Here is a 20,589-nt window from a genome sequence, read left to right as displayed (position 1 = left end):
AGCACTACAGCGAGAGCCATTTCTGTATATATGGGGTCACCAAGTCAGCCTCCTTATCTGGGGAGAAAATTAATTAGGTCTGGGCATCACCAGGCAGAGAGAAAGCCAACTATTAGGTAAGAGGGAGATGGACCAAGAATTTGGGGGTGAGAGTAGAAAGAGAGAAGGGAAACAGAGACCAAAAGGGGGTAAAATAATAGAAGGGGAAACTACGACAAAAAACTGCAGGGGCACAGAGATGGAAAGAGACGGAGAGAAAATGACACAGAGAAACACAGAGAAGAGAACTGACAGTTACACAGGCACGCCCAGAAACTCAATTTCTTAACCCAAAAGCATCCGTTCGAATCCAATGCAGCACAGGAGCCTCGAGGCAGAGGCCGCTGGAGCAGGCGGCGAGAGAGCACTGCGGTAGAACCCACCGCTCAACTGCCCGGAATCCTCCTGCCTCCCATTTTCAGGATCGCCCTCGCGCGCCTGGAGCAGGAGGACGGCGGGCCCCGCTGACGCACTCCACTGCCTCCCTCCAGGCGCCTTCCTGCCTCGATCCGGGTACCACCCTCTGCGCTAAGGACTGGGGTTGGGGGGCTGCCTTTGGTAGGCAGTGGGCTAGGGGGCGGAGGGACGAGGCAACGAAAGTGATTTTGTTTCGCAGTTAGCATGAGCTCATCTCTGGGCTGTCTGAAGCTGAATGAGTAGAAAGCTGATCGCCCAGCTCCTGCCAGTGGTCGGACTGCAAATGAAATTGAGACAGTGCAAAAGTGCCCAGAGCAAACCGACTGGGAGATCACGTCTGCGGGTGGCTTCTCCCCCTCGGGGAGGGTCCCGGGGTCTCCCACCCCATGCCCTCGCAGAGATGGGCTACAGGTCCCAAAATCCAAACCGAGGGGAAGGGGCGACAAACATCCAAACCTAGGTTAAGATCGAGCCCTCGTTTAGATGCCTCTTTAAGCTCGTCTCGAGATTTTTCCCCGGGAGCTCGGGCTTGCTGGCTGCTTTGGGCTGGTTAGCTGGGGAGTTTGGAAATGCCCAGTTTTGAGACGTCTTCTCATTTTTCATATTCCATGCTCCTAACCCGCTCTCACAGAAGCTCGGCACCTTTATCAGCCTGTTTTCGGACTATATTTCACTCTAATGCAAACCCATTTAAATCATCGCCTTGTTTTTCGCAGATTGCTTCTTGTAAATGGGGCCATAAATCCAGGATGTCAAGCCAGATGGAGTGGAACGCAGATGGGGAAGATGGAAGGGAAATGAACTAGACAGGGAAGGCACCTCCTCTGAGGGGTAGGAAGGGTGCCGCAGATCTCCAGGGAGGAAATGCGCGAAGGCTGCCCTAACCCCGCACCCCCGGAGTCCAAGCCAGCTTTTGGGCTTAAGAGCTCAGGGAGCTACAGCGCGCTCCGCTCGGGAGGGAGCGCCCCCCTACCTGGAAAAGCCTCAGGATATTGGCTACCATGATGGAGACCGAACTCCCTGAAGCCCCAATCACTCCAACTACTTTTTCCGGTTTGACGAAAACCGGGGGCTCGCCGTTGGTGCAGCGCACGTCGGAGGTGTCCTTCTGGATGAGCGCCTGGACGAAAGTGAGCGACTGTTCGAGCGCGTAAGTGTCCCTGGAACAAGTGTCCAGGATCCGCGCGCCCAGCGTCACGTTGGGCAGCAGGTTGGGATCGCTGTTGATCTGGTCTAGGGCGTAAAGCATCGCTTCCAGCCTGTGGATCCCGTTCTCTCTCTTGATGTCGCCGCAGGGCACTCCACTGGGACCCTTGGCGTGCACGGGGAACAGCCCTCCGAGGGTGACGTCCCCCTCGATCCGGATCGAGTGCGGGGCATACATTTCCTGGCCGCGCGCCGCCGCCGCCAGCGTGCACAGAAGCACCTCCAGCACGCAGCAGGGGAACTTCATCAAAGTCAGGACGCGGAGCAGCTTCCCCAGATGGACCATGCTGCTTGGACTGCGGCGGCGGCGGCGGCGGCGGCGCTGGAGGGGTCCGCGGCGAGCGTGCGGGGGTCCGGGCGCCTCGGGGTGAGCTTCTCCGGGGAAGCCCAGGGGTTCCTGCAGGCACGGAGGGCGGGGGCGCCCAGGGAGGGGCTGCCCGACAGGCTGAGGGGTTCCGCGGCGCCTGCCAGCCTGGGGCACCGTGCGCTCTCGGGTTCGCCGGCCGGCGCGCGGCGTTCGCGCTCCCGGGTTTACCGCTCGCGCTCTCCAACAGCCCAGCACTGGGAAGAGGGCAGGGATTGCTATCGCTTTAAATGGTCGTTCGGCTCCCTCTCCTCCTCCTCCTCCCACTCCCTCTCAACCCCCCCCCCCCCCCCTCCCCGCTAGCTCTTCTTTTCTCCCCACCCTTCCCAGCGACTGCCCTCCTCCTCTGGTTTGCATCATCACGCAGGGAGGGGCTGCGTGCTGAGGTAAGGGGGAGAGGGAATGGGTGGGCGGCTTGGTGGGGGGTTGCTTCGGAGTGGGAGTTTCGTGGTCCCCGGGGAATCTAGGGATTGTGGGCTCCAGGCTAGGAGACCGTGGAACTCACTGTGAAAGCCCGTGTCCGCCGGCACCCACACCCATGTTCTGGACGCGGGTGATATCAGCCCCGCGAAGGGGCGGGGATGTTTGGAGCTGCCTGCTCCTAGCCCAGAGGTCTGGAGCCCTGGCTTTCGGCTCCTGGAGAACGCTAGGGGGTCGCGAGGCGGAGAAGCCTGTGTAGGAGGGACTCGGGGAGACCCCAATCTCTTCTCCAAATCCTCCTGTGCCAGTGTTTACTAAACACACACACACACACAAGCCTGATTCATGACTTAAAGAACATTTAGCCAGAGACATCTCTGGGGCCAGTCGCTGGGCAAGGCTGAGGGGAGGCAGAAACCAAGAAGAAAACACTAGGAATGGGAGTGCATCCTTAGCCTTCCGGGGTTCCTGCGTCCAGAGCCCAGGGAACCCCCAGAAGTCCCCATCGTGTCTGATCGCAGACGCCTCAGATTGGCCCCTTCCTTTCACCGCGAGAGACGGAACCGCTGAGAACTCTGCAGAGCGCACTTTCTTCTCTGGCGCTGACAGGTGTAAGGCTCGCTCCTACCCATTTCCAGAGATGCTTCTGGGCAAGTGACAGGATTTTGCGGTAGGAAAGGGCAGGAAGAGGTGATGGGAGGAAGAAGGGCCACGCAAAATTCTTCCGATTGATTCAGGATGCCTTTTGCTCTTTCTCTTGGCCTGAGGAGCTGGGGTAAAATCAGGATGCCGGCGCAAACCTCAAAGGCAAACTGGAAGCTGTTTTTAAAAGGTGCCCTCTCCTGCCAGCCCTTTAAAGCTACAGGTGGCCCTAGAGATCCTATAGAAGGAAAGTAAATATCTTTCTTGGGGAGCAGGAGTGGACCCGTGGTTCAATTCAGACTTTGGCTAGGGCTTTCTGTGAGAGTATAGCAAAACCATATACACAATAGGCACAATATTATACTTTTTGTTTTTGTTGTTGTTAAGGTAGTAAAGAATATCATCACAGGAAAAGACCCTTTAAGAGTCAGAGGACAGGGAGTTAGTTGCCTCTGCCACCCACTACCTGTGTGGCTTTGGTACTTCTTTTCCTATCTGGGCTTTAGTTTCCCCATCTACAGAATGATGAAATTGAATTGGATGGTCTCCAAGTTATCTTTTACTCTCAAATCCTCAGTTAAAGTAGGCCATGTCCCTTTGGCTACAGGGCTCTTTTATGGCCAGTATCCACTGTTGCTTTATGCATAGGAGACCTGTTTTTACCTGTTTGAGAACAGGATCTCCAAGGAGTATTACAAACATGTATTATTGTTTGTTTTTGCTTAGAACCTATATCTTTTCCTTCTGAGCAAAGTCTATTGGTTTCTATTTGGATATGCCTCTTCTCTACCTTCTATACTGTGGCTTGAGAGCTGACCCAACCCCCTAAAATGCCAGTCTGGTTGATAGGAACAGTGGATCTTTCCGGCTATAGTGAGAGTTCAAGGATGGGAATAAAGCCCCATCACAGTCACTCAGGACTAATCCCTGGACTTTTGTTAAGAAAACCAGGGTAGATACGCAGGTCTACCACTATCACATAGAACGTCCGAGTGTGAGTTAGAAAGAGGGACCCTTTCCTCAAAACACTTTATGTTTCCCTTTTGAACAATTGTTATATTATTCTGATTTTGTAAGGATAAGATATTTTATGTCCATGTACCAGACGGGAGTGCTGAAATTCCTATACACACCTACTCTGCGTTCAATGTGAATATCACCCTTGGGTGTGACTTCGGGCTCTGGAAGAGCACACTTCCCACAACATCAACCTGTGACAGCCCCGCGCCTTTCCACCAGTCCCAAGGCAGAGAGGATATAAGCCTGTAGCCCTGACAAGGGCTTCCATATGAAGAGAGTAAACAGGGAAATGTTTCATCCCAGAATAAGAGATACGAGAGAAGGGAAAGGGGGAAAAAAGTGAAAGAGAGAGTGAGGGAGGGAAGGAGAGAGATAGAGATAGAGAGAGAGAGAGGGAGAGATTGGGTCCTGATTAAAACAATTGAGGTCCTGGATCTAGGCCGCATGCTTGAAGGATTTCCTCTGGAGTTTTAAAATTTTATAGTATTTTGTTGTTGTTCTTCAGAGCCAAAGGAATCCTCTTCTAGTCCCCCTGTTCTAATATACCAGATAAGTAAGGGTAGAAGAGCTGAGGTCAATAGCCCTTTCAGGGAACATCAGCTATTTTGGAAAGTGGGAAAGAAGCAAATGAAACAATTGAAAGATATTCTTGGGAATGCAAATATTGCAATCCTAGTATTTTGACAGAGACTATGTCCTTATTTACTTTTTAATTTAAGGCTCCTTATTGGGGACTTGGTGACACAAAATATTTGAAGAGTTGGGGGACAAGTAACATTGCTTGATTTTTTTTTTTTACCTGTGTCCATGTCTTATTCCATGCCTCACTCTTCTATTTCCGTTTTTTAATGGTACATCACTTCCTGAGATTGCTCAATAAATATTTCTTGGCTATCTGTAGAATGCTAACTTATTCTATGATCTCTTTGCTGTTCCTTCTCCCCAAACATCTGGAAGCAGTCATTGTCTTCTTTTGTTATAGTCACTGTGTGCACATCCCATTTCCCTCACCAAGTTGTAAGATCCTTGAGGGTAAGGGCTTTTTATCAAGTACCATGCTTAGAGTGGTGTTTTGTGCCTAAGCAGCACACATATGTTGAATGAATCAAAACTAGTTTCTCCATTCTCCACTGCCTTTACTCTACAGTGACAGAAACAAAGTGCAAGTAAGCTCCTTAAGAAAAGAAAGGATGGTAGAAAAAATGATGTCCTCTTAGCCACTGTATGCAGTTTCTGGCACGTAAAGGATAAGGAGTAAATTTTGAAATAATTTGCTTTTCCAAAAAAAAATGATTAAGACTCAAATATTCTAACTTTACAATACTTGATCAAATTTCAGTGAAGGCTTTGATTAGCCCTTCCTGAGTCAAGTGCACTTTTCCAAACCAACATTTGGGATCATTGCCATGGGTTGGTTTGGGATGGTCAGGAGCAGAGGCCATATTTCTTACCAGGGAACTGTAAAGTGATTCTGTGCTTGCAAATTCAACACATACCCAGTGCATGTAGCATCTGATTTCTCTTCCCATTGTGTAGGTCTGGCAGTTAATAGATGAGACAGTATTTTGTTTTGAGACCATGTGACTTGAAGAATCTTTGTGTGAGACTGTTTCACCTAAGGCTGGGCCATCTCTTATTCTATTGTCAGATTTAATTGGGATGGAATTTAGTTTTAGGCACAAAGATCACACATTATAAAATGTTATCATAGACTTGACTCTGTTTAGTTTGCTTTCAGGGGTTAATAAAAATGTCTCACTAAAATTAAAGTCTCTGTCCTAATTCATGTTCTTAGCATTTTATTCTCTTGGTCATCTTAGTTTCATGTATTTGCTTTATTTTTCCATTGCCCATCATGTTCTGCAGGAAATACTACATCCACTTCCAATTCCTTCTCTATTTATTTCCATCCAATTTGTACTTTACAAGGCTGTCCTCCTTAACTGCTGCCACTGCAGACCATCCTCCTCATTGGTCTGAGTTCTTAAAATTTTATATATCTTTGTACTACCGAGTGTTAGTCATCACTTTTCCTGGAGGGGGGCGGGGAAGAGAAAGAGAACACTTCAACTCATTTATTACACTTTTCTGTTAAACTTATTTGTAGTAGACATCTTGTGTCAATTAACCAGCGTACATTTCCAGGTCCCATCTTGTTAAGAAACCCTGATTTTGGACAGATGTGGTTACTCTACAGAGTCTCTGAAGGGTGGACTTGAGTTGTCCCTCCTGGGAAGCCTATCTTTTTCCATAGTTCTTTTAGGAATACAAACCAGTGATGCACAGGTATAGCTTCCATGGGAATTTCTGGCAGCATCTTTTGAACTCCTTCTCCCTCCAGGTTTAACTGTGTGTATATACAATGCAATTGTTGTACTCCTTTCATTAGCTGACTGATAATGAAGCATACACATTGAGGAATCCTGTACCACTAGAGGTCAAAGCAACTCTAATGCTCCACCTTTGATCTACAATTATGAACCAAGAATTCTGCTGATTTCTTTTAATAGTTTTAGTTACTTTTCTGTTACTTGCAGCCAAATGCACACTAATTATGTTATTAAAATGTCTATGTTTATATTAATGAACATTATATAAATACATTTATATTTATATTGAATATTTTATATTAATAATATTTTCAAAAGCTAGCATTTTTCAAGTCTTTAATAGGCACCAGGCACTGTATAGATCAATTTAATTAATCCTTAAAATAACCCCTTATGCTACCTATTATTATTGTCCTTAATTTTACACACGAGGAAATGGAGAACCAGAAAGGTGAAATATTTTGTTTAATAAATATTGTACCATTTGTTTCTGCTTCTTTAGGTTCCCTTCTTTATAATCTCCTTGTTCTGAAGTTTATACTTTAGGTATGGCTTCTAGGTCCTTTATGAATTTTCCTTAGATGGAATGCTTTCAGCTCACAAAGACTCCACTTTTTCCATCCTTCAGTTCTAAGGAGGCCTCACTATCCAGTTTTCCTTCTTCCCAGGTCTCGATGATTCTATTTGTTTCTCCTCTCAGTAGTCAGGACCTCTTTATGCCATTCTTTTGGGTAGAACCCTAAAGGAATAGCTTTGGGGAAAATCATTGCTACAAAAAATTTTCTCCAGGCACAACAAATCCCCTATTGCCATCACGTTTTATGCCACCATTAAATATATATATATTCCTTCCAGAGCTGTGAACCAGAGAACAAAATGGTTCTGACTTGGTTAAAAAGCAAAAATCATTTACTACATCAAAATTTCCAGACAAGACATATGAAATGCATTTGTCACTGTGCACCTCTCCTACAAGTCCTTCACTATTCCCTAATTTAGCAGTGGACTTCCCTTGCTATTCCTTTGGTAACAGCATCACTCTTTCCTTTGGGAATTAACCGCTTCCTGTCTCCACGAGTTTGGAATGGACTATCAAACCCAATTTCAACCTACCCAAACTCAGGTACTGTCAAATATTTAGAGTTGCCCAAAATGAGGTCTCCCTTCCCCTGATGAGGCTGATGAATTCAAGGATTGCTAAAGGCCCTGAGATTTGATGTAGATAAAGTAGTATTCCATTTAACTACTGATATATGAAAAGAGAAACCCAGGGCTTCTAGTAGCTGTTTTTCCTACCATGTAAAATCCTATCTAAGAATAAAATCATACTATATAGGGAAACAGATCCATTATGTGGAGACAGAGATAGAGTCCTGACAGTCATCTCAGTCGCTGAATCCATCAATGCCTGCAGTTGTATTTGCCTTTGAACATTCCATTTGTCACCTGTATATTGTCTCCTTTGCTTAAGCTAGTTTGTATTATCTCTCAAAATTGAGAATCCTATTTTCAATGGTTCCTGCTTAAAGATATGTAGATAATTAAAAGAAAATAAATAGCTACTGATTCTTAGATCCCCATGAGAAAGAACAGTAGAAAATTTAGGTCTGTATGCATGGGATATAGGAGACCTGGAGTTAGATCTTCATGTGACTCCAGCCCTTGAGGATATAGTATCAAAATATATGAAAGAACTCTTTTAAGACAATAGACAACCAGAAGCTCAGAGCCATGATCAATGAAGGGGAACAATGAGCAGAGTACTATGAATGTCCTGAATTTTTCAGGCTAAATCTGAGAATGGTGGATTGGCTAAATTGAAGGGACAGAGATCAGAGTTCATGGAGGATAAGAAAGATGGAATTTGCAGAGCAGAATATTAGAGAAAATGAAGCAATGCAAAAACAGAGGGCTAGAAATATGTATGGGGTTCCCTACAGATTTAACTAAATACTAACCTATGAAAACACTGGGTAAGGAGTTAGAAAGCCAGGAAAATAACAATTGTTGAGGAGCTGTACCAGAACTCACACAGGGATGGGAAACATTTGAGTTCTAACACTACAGAGAGTAGAGACCTTGTTGAATACCCAGAGAATTTAGGAAATGACCACGAAATTTATACTTTAATAGTGAGGCTAACCCACCCATTCTAAGAAAATCTTAAAGCAAGCCTCAAAAGAATCAAGTCAGACTGATCTTGAACTTAATGTCTGTCAAAACAAAGCCTAGTATTTTTAAAAGGAAGACAACAAAATGCAGTCACTTAGTCATGTTATATTTACATTGTACAGAATCCAGTAAAAATTACTAGATATTATGAAGAAGCAGGAGAAAAACTAGTCAATAAAAAGAGACAGAGAAATATCATATTTTTGGAACTAGCAGACAAACACAATAAAACAGTGAAATAGATAGAATTCTAAGATTACTTGCAAGATTTTCTTCTGTTATGTGGCAAAAGAGATTTTGAAGATGAAATTAAAGTGACCAATCAATTGATTTTAAGATAGAAAGGTTATTCAAGTGAGTCAAACCTATTCAAGAGTCTTTTAAAAGCAGAGACTTTTCTCTACCTGGTTGCTAAAGAAGTCAGAGAAATCTGAGGCATGAGAAGGATTCCTCATGAAAGAAGTGTTCTGCTGCTGAGATGGAGTTAGATAAGTGGAAAGTACCAGAAAGACCCTGATAAGTTGGCTGGCTCCTGGCTGACAGCCTAAACAAATGACAGGGACATTAGTTCTACAGCTCTAAGAAACTGAATTCTGCAAACTACCTGAGTGCCCCACAATGGATTTTCCCCAGAGCCTCTAGATAAGAGCCCAATCTGGCTGACACCTATATTTTGGCCTGTGACAACCTGACATGGGAACTCAACTGAGCCTTGGCAGTACTTTTGACCTATAGTTCTATGAGATAAATGAGAGTTGTTTCAAGTCAGTAAATTTGTGGTAATTTGTTATGCAGAAAGAGAACTAATACAAACAGCTAGTATAAATATGTTAAAGAATTTGAGAGAAACATGAATATAATATGGAAAGAAATGGAATAATATGAAAATGAATCAAAATGAATGTCTAGAACTGAAAAATACAATATGTGAAATGCATTTTCTGAAGTTCACTTTATGCTTGCAATGGCAGTTGCCACCTGCAATAGATCAGTGAACTTAAATGCACATGGAGCATTGACCAACATTGATCTGATATTATTCCATAAGTGTTTCTATATATTTATAAAGATTGAATTTATTCTGATAACAAAGGCATTAAATGAAAAAAAAAAAGACAAAACAACAACAAAGTAACTGGAAAATCCCTTGATATTTGAAAATTAAATGAAACACTTCCAGAATACCCATAATTCAGCTAAAAATAACCAGAGAAATTAAAAAATATTTTAAATGCCCAATAACATAAACAATCTATCAAAATGTGTGAATACCCTGTAAGATCCAAGCCCCCTCTTGAAGCATAGCAGGCATCACCATGCCAAAATCCTCAAGGCTGAGGAATGAACAAACATAATGAGGGAATGCAACCACGGTCCAAGTAGACTTATTATTATTGTAATAACGTTAGAACTTGTAACATTGATATAAAAATAATGGTTACCGGAAGGGCGAGGTAGGAATAGGTGGAACATAGGGCATTAGAATTGTTGTACATGATACTGCAGTGACAGATACAGGCCATTATACATTTTGTTGAAGCCTATAAAATGGTTCACTGCAAAGCGTAAACCATAATGTAAGCTATAGACCTTGGTTAGTAGCAATGCTTCAGTATTGGCTCATCAATTGTAACAAATGTACCACACTTATTAGTAGAGGGAAATGCGAGGGGGGGGGGTATATGGGAATCTCCTATATTTTCAAAGTAATTTTTCTGTAATCTAAAGCTTCATTAAAAATAACATTTAAAAATGTGTGGAATGCAGCATACGTGATTGAATAGTGCCCCCCCAATATGTAGCTGCCCAGAACCTCAGAATACGACCTTATGTAGAACTGAGGTCTTCGCAAGTATAATTAATTAAGTTAAAATGAGGTTACACTGGATTAGGGTGAGCCCTAAATCCAGTGACTGGTGTCCTTATGAGAAGGTCATATGAAGTCACTGAGGGGCAGACACGAAGGGAAGAAGGCCATAGAAAGACAGAAGCAGAGATTGGATTATGCTGTCCCAAGTCAAAGAACACCAAGGATTTCCAACAACCACTAGAAGCTAGGAGCAAGTAAGAAAGAATTCTTCCCTAGGGCGTTCAGAAGGACATTGCCCTGCCAACACCTTGACTTCTAGCCTCTAGAACTGTGAGAATAAATTTCTGTTATTTTAATCCACCCTATTTGTGGCAATTTGTTACAGCAACATAAGGAAACTCAGACAGTAGCTAAAGCAGGTCTTGAAGAGAGATTTATAGCTTAAACCCTTATATTAGAAAAGAAGACACTTAAATTCAGTGATCTAAATTTTACATTTAAAGCTAAAAATAAAATCAAATAAGCACAAAGTAGAAAGAGATAAAGATAATAGTATAAATAAATGAGATAAAAAAGAAAAAACAATAGAGAAAAATTAATAATAGCAAAATCTGTTTCCTGAAAAGATCAATCAATTTGAAAACCTCTACTTGGTCAAATTAAGAAAAAAGAGAGAAGAGAGAATTGACCAATATGAAAAGAGAGATCTTCATTCTCGATTCTAAAATCATGAAAGAATTAATAAACAAATGTTATTAACAATCTTATGACAAAAATAATTTGGCAACTAAATGAAATGGACAAATTCACTTGAAGATACAACTTGCCAAAGTTGATTCAAAAATTTAAAAACAAATCTGAAAAGGTTTATGTCTGAATTTATTTATGATTTAAACCTTCCCACTGTTCCTTGAGGTTGGTAGCAGGAAAAGTAATTAACCGTAAATAGGATGAGAGAGCTTATTAGGGGAATGAAAATGTTCTTAAAATTAATTTATGGTGATGGCTGCACCTCTTGGGAAAGTTACCAAAAATTTTGAATTGTACATGTGAATTGAGTGAATTTAATGATATGTAAAATGTACTTCAATAAATCTATTTATAAGGAAGATAAATAAAATATTTTCTAAAAAAAATCCTTCTCACACACACAAAAATTCCAGGTCCAGATGGTTTCCCTGGTGAATTCAAACAAATATTTAAGGAAAAATTAATATCAGACTAACCAGATTCATTCAGAAAATAGAAGCAAAGACTGCAAAAATAGAGCTAATTTCCCAAAATATATATTTGATAGAGGACTTGTGTAGAAAATAATACAAAGAAAATTATATATATATATATATATATATTTTGTGTATATGTGTGTGTATATAAACACACACACATAAACATACAGAATAAAGAAAATATATGCTCACCACAGAAGATATATGGATGGCAAGTAAGGTCATGAAAAGATGTTCAACATCACAAGTTATCAGGGATAAGCAAATTAAACCCCAGTGAGATACCACTGCACATCTGTAAGAAGTGCTTAAATTTAAAGGTATGACTATTTCAAGTATTGATGAGTATGTGGAGGAACTGGTTGGAACATAAAATGATAAAGCCATTTTGGAGAATTCTTTGTCAATTTCTTATAGTTAAATGTACACTTAGCATGCAACCCAATGCGGCTGGGGCGGCTTGCACCCCGATGCTGCCGGGGGTTTTGGAGGGGTCAGACTAGACCGCAGTGGCGTCTGATGCTACGGCAGACAGCATCAGAGGGGCTCTCAGGCGTGGAGGACGCACGGCGAGGGGAGGAAGAATGCCGCGGAGACCAGGTCTGGTACGCAAGTCCGGTTTATTGCGGAAGGGGATACAGCTTTATAGGGTTAGGGACTGCGTGGAGGGATTTGATAGGTGCGGGCGGGTACTGCTTCCTGATAGGTGATTGTAAGCAGTTGCTAGGCAGAGGGCTGGCGGAGAGGTTTGGAATAGGGGAGGGGAAAGGGAGAGTGAGAGCTGGCCGGATGTTGGGCTAGGCGGGAGATAAAAAGGGGGAGGGCAGCGCTGGCCAGCCGTTAGCAGCAAAGGCCTAGTCAGGCATGGTCACCTTATCTAGGCCTGCGACGGTTTGCTTGGTCGGTAGAGGTGGGGTCTGGCTGCGGACGAGGGGTCGGTCCCTCTCTGGACGAGGGGTCAGTCCCGCTTGGGACGAAGGGTCGGTCCCACTTGGGACGAGGGGTCGGTCCGGCAGCAGACGAGGGATCGGTCTCACAAGGGGTTGCGCGGTTCGGCTGACGGGGTCGCTCGGCGAAGCTGGCGACGAAGGGGTCGCCCGGAGAAGCCGGCGACGAAGGGGTCGCCCGGAGAAGCCGGCGACGAAGGGGTCGCCCGGAGAAGCAGGCGACGAACTGGGAACAAGGGAGGCCAGGCCCTTGTCGGGGGCTCTCAGGACTGGAGGGCGCACGGCAGAAGAACTACCGCGGAGACAAGGTAAACACGCAAGTCCACTTTACTGAGGGAGAGGCAACAGTTTTATAGGGGCTGGGGAAGGCTGATTGGTCGAAGCCACGCCCTGTTCTGATTGGTTGCCGGTGAAAGGTCAGTGGGCGGTACTGGACGGGGGAGGGGTGGTGGTTAGGGATTGGCTGTCGCTGTTGCTGGGGGAAGGGGCAGGGTTTAGGGATTGGTGGCTGCTGTTGCTGGGGTGGAGGGCAGACTGGATTTTTCCTCCCACGCCTGGCTATTGCTGCTGTCGGGGGAAGGGAAAAGGGCGGGCTGGATTTTTCCGCCCACACCTGGCTGTTGCTGCTGTCGGGGGAGGGGAAAAGGGCGGGCTGGATTTTTCCGCCCACACCTGGCTGTTGTTGCTGTCGGGGGAGGGAAAAAGGGCAGACTGGAATTTTCTGCCCTGCGCCTGCGCAGGGAGAAAGAAGAAGGGTGCCGCCCTACAGGCATCGTGTGGCGCCATCCGGGAGGAGGGGCGGCCGCGGAAGCATGGCTGCCGAGAAGGGGAGACCCGAGGGCACTCTGCGCCCATGCCGAGCTTCCTTCAGGGGTGGCGGTGAGTCCGACCAGCCACCCTATTATGGGGGCAGCGGCTTGGCCTGCCGCGGCTGCTCCCCCGCCAGGCCAGCAAACCACACTTCAGCCTGAGGGGTGACCGCATAGGCCCAGTGGGCAGAGGCGGTATCACTTCTTGCCGCACTGTTTGCTACTGTGGCAAGCTGGGCGCCCTTCCTCCCACAACCCAACTTTTACACTTCTTCCCAAGGAAATAAAAATTTATACCCACAAGAGATTTCTATATGAATTTTTATAATAGTTTTATCCAAAATAGCTATAAACTGAAAGCAATCCAAATGTTCATCAACAGGATTAACACATTGTAGCATATAATACAATGGACTACTACTCAGCTATAAAAATAACAAAGCAAGGGATATACAAAACATGATTAAATCTCAGAAACATTACTGAGTAAAAGAAGACGAACAGGAATGAGCATGTACCATGTGACTCCTTTATATAAAACTCTAGAAAATTCAAGGTTAATCTATAATGATAGAAAGTAGATCACTCTGGGACTGGACCTAGGGGGTGGATTTAGTAAATTGAGGCCTTTTCAGCCACAACTTCCAGCACCACTTTGCTGAATTTGGTTATTAGCTCTTGTGGCTTTGTTGTAGATTTTTTAGGACTTTCTATATATAGGACCATGTCATCTGCAAATAGTGAAAGTTTTACTTCTTCCCTTACAATTTGGATGCCTTTTATTTCATTTTCTTGCCTAAGTGCTCTGGATACAATGTCTTGTTCCTGATCTCAACGGGAAAGCATCCGCAGACTTTAACCTCCTGGGGACCTTTTTGTGTGCTGCACTCTGTGGTAGCTTGTGTGCTGCCCAGGGTCTCTGAGGACTTGTATCACTGTGCCTGGATATGCATGAGGTTCTAACTCTCTGCTGCACGTTGTTCTGTAGTCTGTGTCCCTGGTAGGAGGTGGGAGGAATCTGGGCTGCTGCCCCTGTGCAATGCCCAAGCTGTGCAGGACTGAGTGAAGGGCAGGGAAATGGACCAGTGGTCTGGGATGGAAGTTTCCCACCTGGTATTTTTCTTTTTCTTTGACTTTGCAATTGGGGAGTCTTTCTCCAGTCTCTACCATCATCCAGAGTTCTAAGCAAGTGGAGTTTGTCCTTTATTCATTGAAACCCTGAGGAGTTTTTTTCAGGGGATGTCTTGTTGCCATGTTGACGCCCTACTCCTCTCTCTGAGTTTTAACATTTAACATCTCTCCAGCTCTAATTCAATGCATCATTCTGATAATTATTGGAAAATATAAACCTATGTAATTTCTCCACATGAATTTTTACACTTATGTTTGTGTTGCAAAGCACATTATTCTACCATAAGTCTAACAAAGGCTATTGTTATAACTAACATTTCCAAGTGGGTAGTATTAAAATCTGTTTTAGGAACCTCTCTTTCTAATACTAATTAAGTCTTATTTAGGGAGTTGTTACCAGACCTGTCTCCCTCCTACTTCATATACACACTTTTCTTAGAAAACTTTGAAGATAAAGTCACATTGATTCTCTTCCCTTATACCTTTCCTTTTCAGAAGGTAATAGCCCATGATTTTTTCCAAAATAGCTTACTCAGTGCCAAATTTTCCAAAGTTATGTCAGGCTTCTTCACATCTTGTCATGCACTGAGCAGTTCTGAAGGAAGCTGTTGGTTCCTGTGATTTTTTATTTTAATCTTCTTTTTTGGGCATGGAGAAACTTTTGTTTATCCTCATGTTTCTATGTATGTGCCAAGGTTTCAAGTTCATAGAATGATAAGGCCTACCAGTCTGAAACAGTAGGTAGATGTAGAGACAGTCAGTATGTAAAAAGTAACCATGTAGAGTGAAACATAATTAGCAACCAAGTTATTTATTTTCAGAGCAATGCAAAATTGTTTGTTGTGTCTTCTTGATTTGGGGCATTACTGACTAAATTAAAACTGAAAGGATTCTTTAGAGATTTCATGAAACCAAAAGATTATATTAGAGGGCTGCTGGCAATGATCTACATCTTGATTTTAGTAGTAGCCACCTTGATTGGCTCCATATAGCTGTCAAAAGGCATTGATTCTCAACTTTAAAATATATGTATTTTACTCTTGAAAAGGTTAATTAAAAACAATTTTTAAAAGAATATCTTTATGGTAAAAACCCTGACAAATACTATCTTGGCCAGGTGATCAAAGTTAATATCAGTAGTGAAAAGTCATGCTTATTGTGTATATGCTTGGCTTGATGTGGAGAATGGCACTTAACCTTTGTGGTCTTCATGCCCAAAACCATAACCCTAATCTAATCATGAGGAAACATCAGACAAATCCCAATTGAGGCATATTCTATAAAATACAGGACCAGGATTCCTCAACACTTTCAAGATCATCAAACACGAGGAAAATCTGAGAAACTATCCCAGCCAAGAGAAGCTTAAGGAGACATGATGCTAAATATTAATGTGATGGAAAGAGCATGGTCAAAATATTACTACTAACTATATTCCATATCTTACATTTGGTGTATCCCCCTCCCCAAAATTCTTTACAACTGGGGTGTCCATAGGTCCAGGCTACAGAACAGCAGCTCTTTAAAAATCTGTAACAAATGTTTACAACAATGCAAGGTATTGATGGTGGGATGATGGGAGCCCTGTATGATGCTATGCATGTTTGTTTTGTAAGTTCAAAACTTTTACTTGTATACTTATTGTTAAGTATGTTCATGTATGAATGATATCTTCAATAATTAAAAAAATTAAAAAATATTAAAAAATAAATGTAATATGATGAGATATAAACATTAGGTAAAACTTGGGATATCTGAATAAATTGTGGACTTTATAACATATTAACATCTGTTTATTGGTTATAACAAATATGTACTGATAATTGGGAAAACTGGATTTAGAGTATATTGGAGTTCTCTAAACTATCTTTGCAACTTCTCTGAAAATCGAAAACCATAAAACTAATTTTGTAAAAGTTTATTAAAATCTTTTTGGAGTAGAATATATATATATATATACACACACACACATAATATATGAAAGATCATATATGCACATGGGGGAGGCATTATTCATGTAATCATGTAATTTATTGTTCAAACCTGTACATTTTTTAGAATAAAAGGTGAAGCTATTAATAATTACATGAAGACAAGAAGCATAAGCTGTGATGCATTGTCATTTTAAGTATAAAGTAATATTAAATATTCAAGTTCTACACACCCACTTCTTGTGTTTCAGTCCAATATCTGATACTTGCTAGCTGGGTAAATTACCTAACTGAACATTATTTGTAATTTGGAAAGGACAGAAATGCTTGCTAATGTTTGGAAGGATTAAATGAGATAACCAAATTATAATGCTTACTTAGCACAGTGTCTAATATATAATACACACTCAAGAAGTGGTGGATACAATTTACACATATATAGACCTAAGTTGATTTTGCAAAAATATGCCCACATAATTACACAGAATTTTCTATATTAATATGTTCTTTTGTTTCCCCTCTTAATCCAACAGTGTTCATATAACACCTACTTCATCTACATTGCTTAGCTCAGATATCACCTAACAACTTCCAGGATTCCACCCAGGATGCATTAGGAGACCAAATACAGTAATTAAGGTGAAGATAAACCATATCATCATCGCTATCACCACCACCATTACCATAACAATAAATGATATTGACTACCTAGCTTTTCCTTAGGATAATTCTCTCCCTAACTTCATATTCTGGTAGGTCTGTCAATCCTATGCCCTCACTAGCCAACTACAGATTTGGCACATGGGAAATACCAAAGCCTGTCCTCTGTAACACAGCACTTGGTCCAGAAGTGAACCCAGGACTCAAGTAGAGTTGAATCAGAGTCATTAGGAGAAAAGAGATAATTCTCATCTTTTCCCAATGATCTTGTCTTTGCTCATGAACTATGAGGATATTAACTCAGAGCAGCCAGTGATCTTTTTTGACAAATTATGGGCAGACAATCCCTGAGAATACAGCCAACTCAGAAGCAAGCAAAACTAGAGGTGGAGAGGGAGGAAGAGTCTCGATGTCATGGTTTGTACCATGAGGCACTGCTGTGCCTGAACTCATCTGTCACATGAGGGTTTTCCCCTCCCTAAGGCTAGCTTCACTTTTTTTCTGTTGCTTATACCCGAAGAAGCCATTAGTAGTAGTGTGACTCTCCTGTTCCATCCTGTGTTTGCTACAATGTAATAGCTGTTATACTGTGCACTATTTATCTTGAAAGTCAAGTTCCCAAGTAACAGAGTTCTCTTTGCCAGTGTCCACAGGTCAAATCTCATTAAAACATATTATATAAGTGTTCTGATTGGGAAAAACTGAATCATGCTTCTACCAGAAAATGATCAGCTAGTGTGGTTGATAGTCTCACCAGAACAATGAGGGTGATGAAGAAACAATCATGCATTGGAAATAATACATGTCCACTACTAAGTAAAGGAAAACCAGCTAAACAAATCAACAGAAAGCTCCCTTTTATTGTCACTATGGAAAGCTGATTTACAGATCTCCTTGATTTTAGGTATTAAAGGAACAGGCTTGAGGCAGAAATGATATATATCCTCAGGACAACTCTTTATGGCATCTGCCATCTTCTGCTATAGAACACACATTGGTATCAAAGGAGCAATCTTAAAGGAACCCCATCATCACCATCACTCTCACCTACTCTGAAGATTATCTGCCTTTTCCAGAAATAAAATGTAACTCTTTTCTGCTCACTATTTGTGAGCAACATAAAGAAGTTAGAGAGAGTAGAGTTCTATCAAATTATGAGCACCAAATTTTTGTTGATTCAGCACACCCACAAGTTATGTAAAGTCAGCTCACAGGCAGCCTACTTCATTTCTTTACATTAAGCCTCAACTCCCACACCTACCTCACAGTTCCAATTATTTTCTTTAGAATTTCTAAAATATCCCATTTTACTGTTCAAACCCTTGGAAAAAAGGTCAATATACAATTTAAAAAACACATGGTAGGTTATCTTCTATTAGGTCTCTCAATTCTGATTTAAATTCAGATCATATGAATAAGTGGTTCTCAAGCAGGAGTGATATTGCTCCCCAAAATATACTTGGCAATGTCTAGAAATGCTTGGGGACTTCTACTGCTATCTAGTGTGCAGAGGTCAGGGCTGATGCTGAATGCATTATAATGCATAGACAGACCCTACAACAAAGAATCACCCAACCCAAAATGACAGTAGTGTGAGGCTGCAAATCCCTGATCAAGAAAATAACCCCATGCATTCTGGACAAAATTTCATTTTATCATTTAGATTCTTTATCATTTCAATCAATAGCCACAATAAACTCAAACGCTTGGAGAAAGGATTATATGAAGGCAAAATTCAGCAGAAAAAGATAATCATTGATAACCTCAGCCCTCTTTCCAATCCCCTTCCTTTCATTCTCTACTTTTTAAGCTATCCTATCCCATTATGGCATTTCAGTTGGGTTTTTAGAACTTCGTTTAGGTAGAGGAGTGAAACAGAAGGCACAGTGCACTAAAATTTAAGAAATCTTGGCTCTTGTTCCAATTATGTGTTTTCCTAGAGTAATGACTTAGGAAAATAATGTCATCCTTTAAAAACTAATTTCTCTCCATTTTAATATGAAATATTTGGATTAAATCAATGTATTTAAATGTTTTCCAATCCAATAAAAAAGACCAAAATATAAAAGGAAGCCTGCATAGATGCTCTGGTTGAAATAAGTTGAGGAACCAGGAAGCCCTAAGTATTCAAAGCTCACTTCCTTCTCCCATAATGATCCTGAAATAAGAATTCTTCTAAACTCAGTTTGCTCGTCACTGAATTCAAAGACCTGTACTTTCCTTTTCAGTTCTAAAGTTTGATGACTATATCAACACATATCCATCGTCTCATTTTTTATCACTTTGCTCTCTATCAATGATTATAATTTGACCTAATGAAATAACCAAATGCATCCTCCCTGACACCATGATGTGTCTGAGACAAAAGGCTTTTAGGGATTACTCTAAAAACAGACACAATGCTGATCTAGTGCAGAGAACATTTTAGTCAAGGGCACCATTTTGTTTCTGTAAAGGGAGATTATGTGAGAGGATAGCTTGTTCAAGTTTTGTCTGAAAGGGACAATTTTAAAATGCCAAACCAGAGAACAAACCATTTTCCAGAAATGGGGATGAATGATGGAAGAGCATTCCCAATAGGATCTGCTTGATGTAAGAAATAACATGTGTGATAAATAGAAAACTTGTTCTGGATTTTAAAATCATGAAACCAAGGAAAACTTTTCTTATTAACCAGTATATTCCCCTGACAATGTTTACATCAAAATCTACAAAGACGATTTTGCAGTGCCAGAAAGTGGACAGGAATATAAGATCAGTGAAGGTGCACACTCAGTTTTTTTTTTGCTTCATGCTCTCTCTTCTCTTAATCAGATTTACCAAATATAGTTGGTTCAGGAGCTTCTGTTAGATTTTCCCTTTGTTACATCCTTCGATCCTTCGCTGGTGTCTCTGTGCATAAAAGGAAAATGGAAATGAATAGACATTCTGCTGCATGGCTCTAACAGTATTTGAATATATATTTGACTTCAGAAGTGCCTTATTTACACTGGACCTTCAAAAATATTGAAATGTCAACACGTTGGCTTTTAAATCTGGTTAAACTTATCCTGGATTAAAAGGGATTCTTGCCTCAACTCAAAGGAGGGACTCCTTCAGGTTACCAGATTCCTGATCCTTCCTTCTCTTCCCTTCCTTGGTAGAGTGTCAAAAATCTTGACTTCCTTTGTCTTCTAAAACAACATTTCTAAAGTGAAGCTTATAGAATATTAATCCCAAAATGTGTTTATTGTTTTAGAAAGGCCGTGACAGAATATACCCTTTTGTGGATCTCCTCCAGGCGCATTTACCAGTAAAATCTTCTGAGAAGTCCTGCAACTAACCTTAACTTTTTTTTTTGTTTCCACAAATATTTTGCCATAGGCCTGTCTCAATCTTCTTTGGATTTTTCAAGTCATAACTTTTAACCCCTGTGAAGCTAGCAGAACACATGCTGGAAAATATCGGCCTTGATTTTTACCT

At 41.9% G+C, this 20,589-nt stretch overlaps 1 protein-coding gene and 1 long non-coding RNA gene across 4 annotated transcripts in view; one reads left to right on the top strand and one right to left on the bottom strand.

Moving 5' to 3' along the window:
- GRM7 (glutamate metabotropic receptor 7) overlaps positions 1-2,381 on the bottom strand; it is a 1,023,847-nt gene extending 1,021,466 nt beyond the window's left edge. For all 3 annotated transcript variants that reach the window (XR_011647555.1, XM_058288955.2, XM_058288956.1), the window contains exon 1: positions 1,430-2,381. Coding sequence is in view for 2 of the 3 variants with exons in the window: in XM_058288955.2 (XP_058144938.1) it covers positions 1,430-1,948 (519 nt within the window). In the remaining variant the exon portion in view is untranslated. The remainder of the gene's footprint in view (positions 1-1,429) is intronic.
- LOC131276200 (uncharacterized) overlaps positions 480-20,589 on the top strand; it is a 92,429-nt gene continuing 72,319 nt past the window's right edge. The window contains exons 1-2 of the long non-coding RNA XR_009183714.1: positions 480-552; positions 1,173-1,606. This is a non-coding gene — a long non-coding RNA (uncharacterized lncRNA). The remainder of the gene's footprint in view (positions 553-1,172; positions 1,607-20,589) is intronic.

The sequence above is a fragment of the Dasypus novemcinctus genome, chromosome 26, assembly GCF_030445035.2.
Source record: "Dasypus novemcinctus isolate mDasNov1 chromosome 26, mDasNov1.1.hap2, whole genome shotgun sequence".
NCBI classification, from domain to species: domain Eukaryota; kingdom Metazoa; phylum Chordata; class Mammalia; order Cingulata; family Dasypodidae; genus Dasypus; species Dasypus novemcinctus.
The sequence above is the reverse complement of the archived record's forward strand: the minus strand, read 5'-3'. Positions and strand labels throughout refer to the sequence as shown.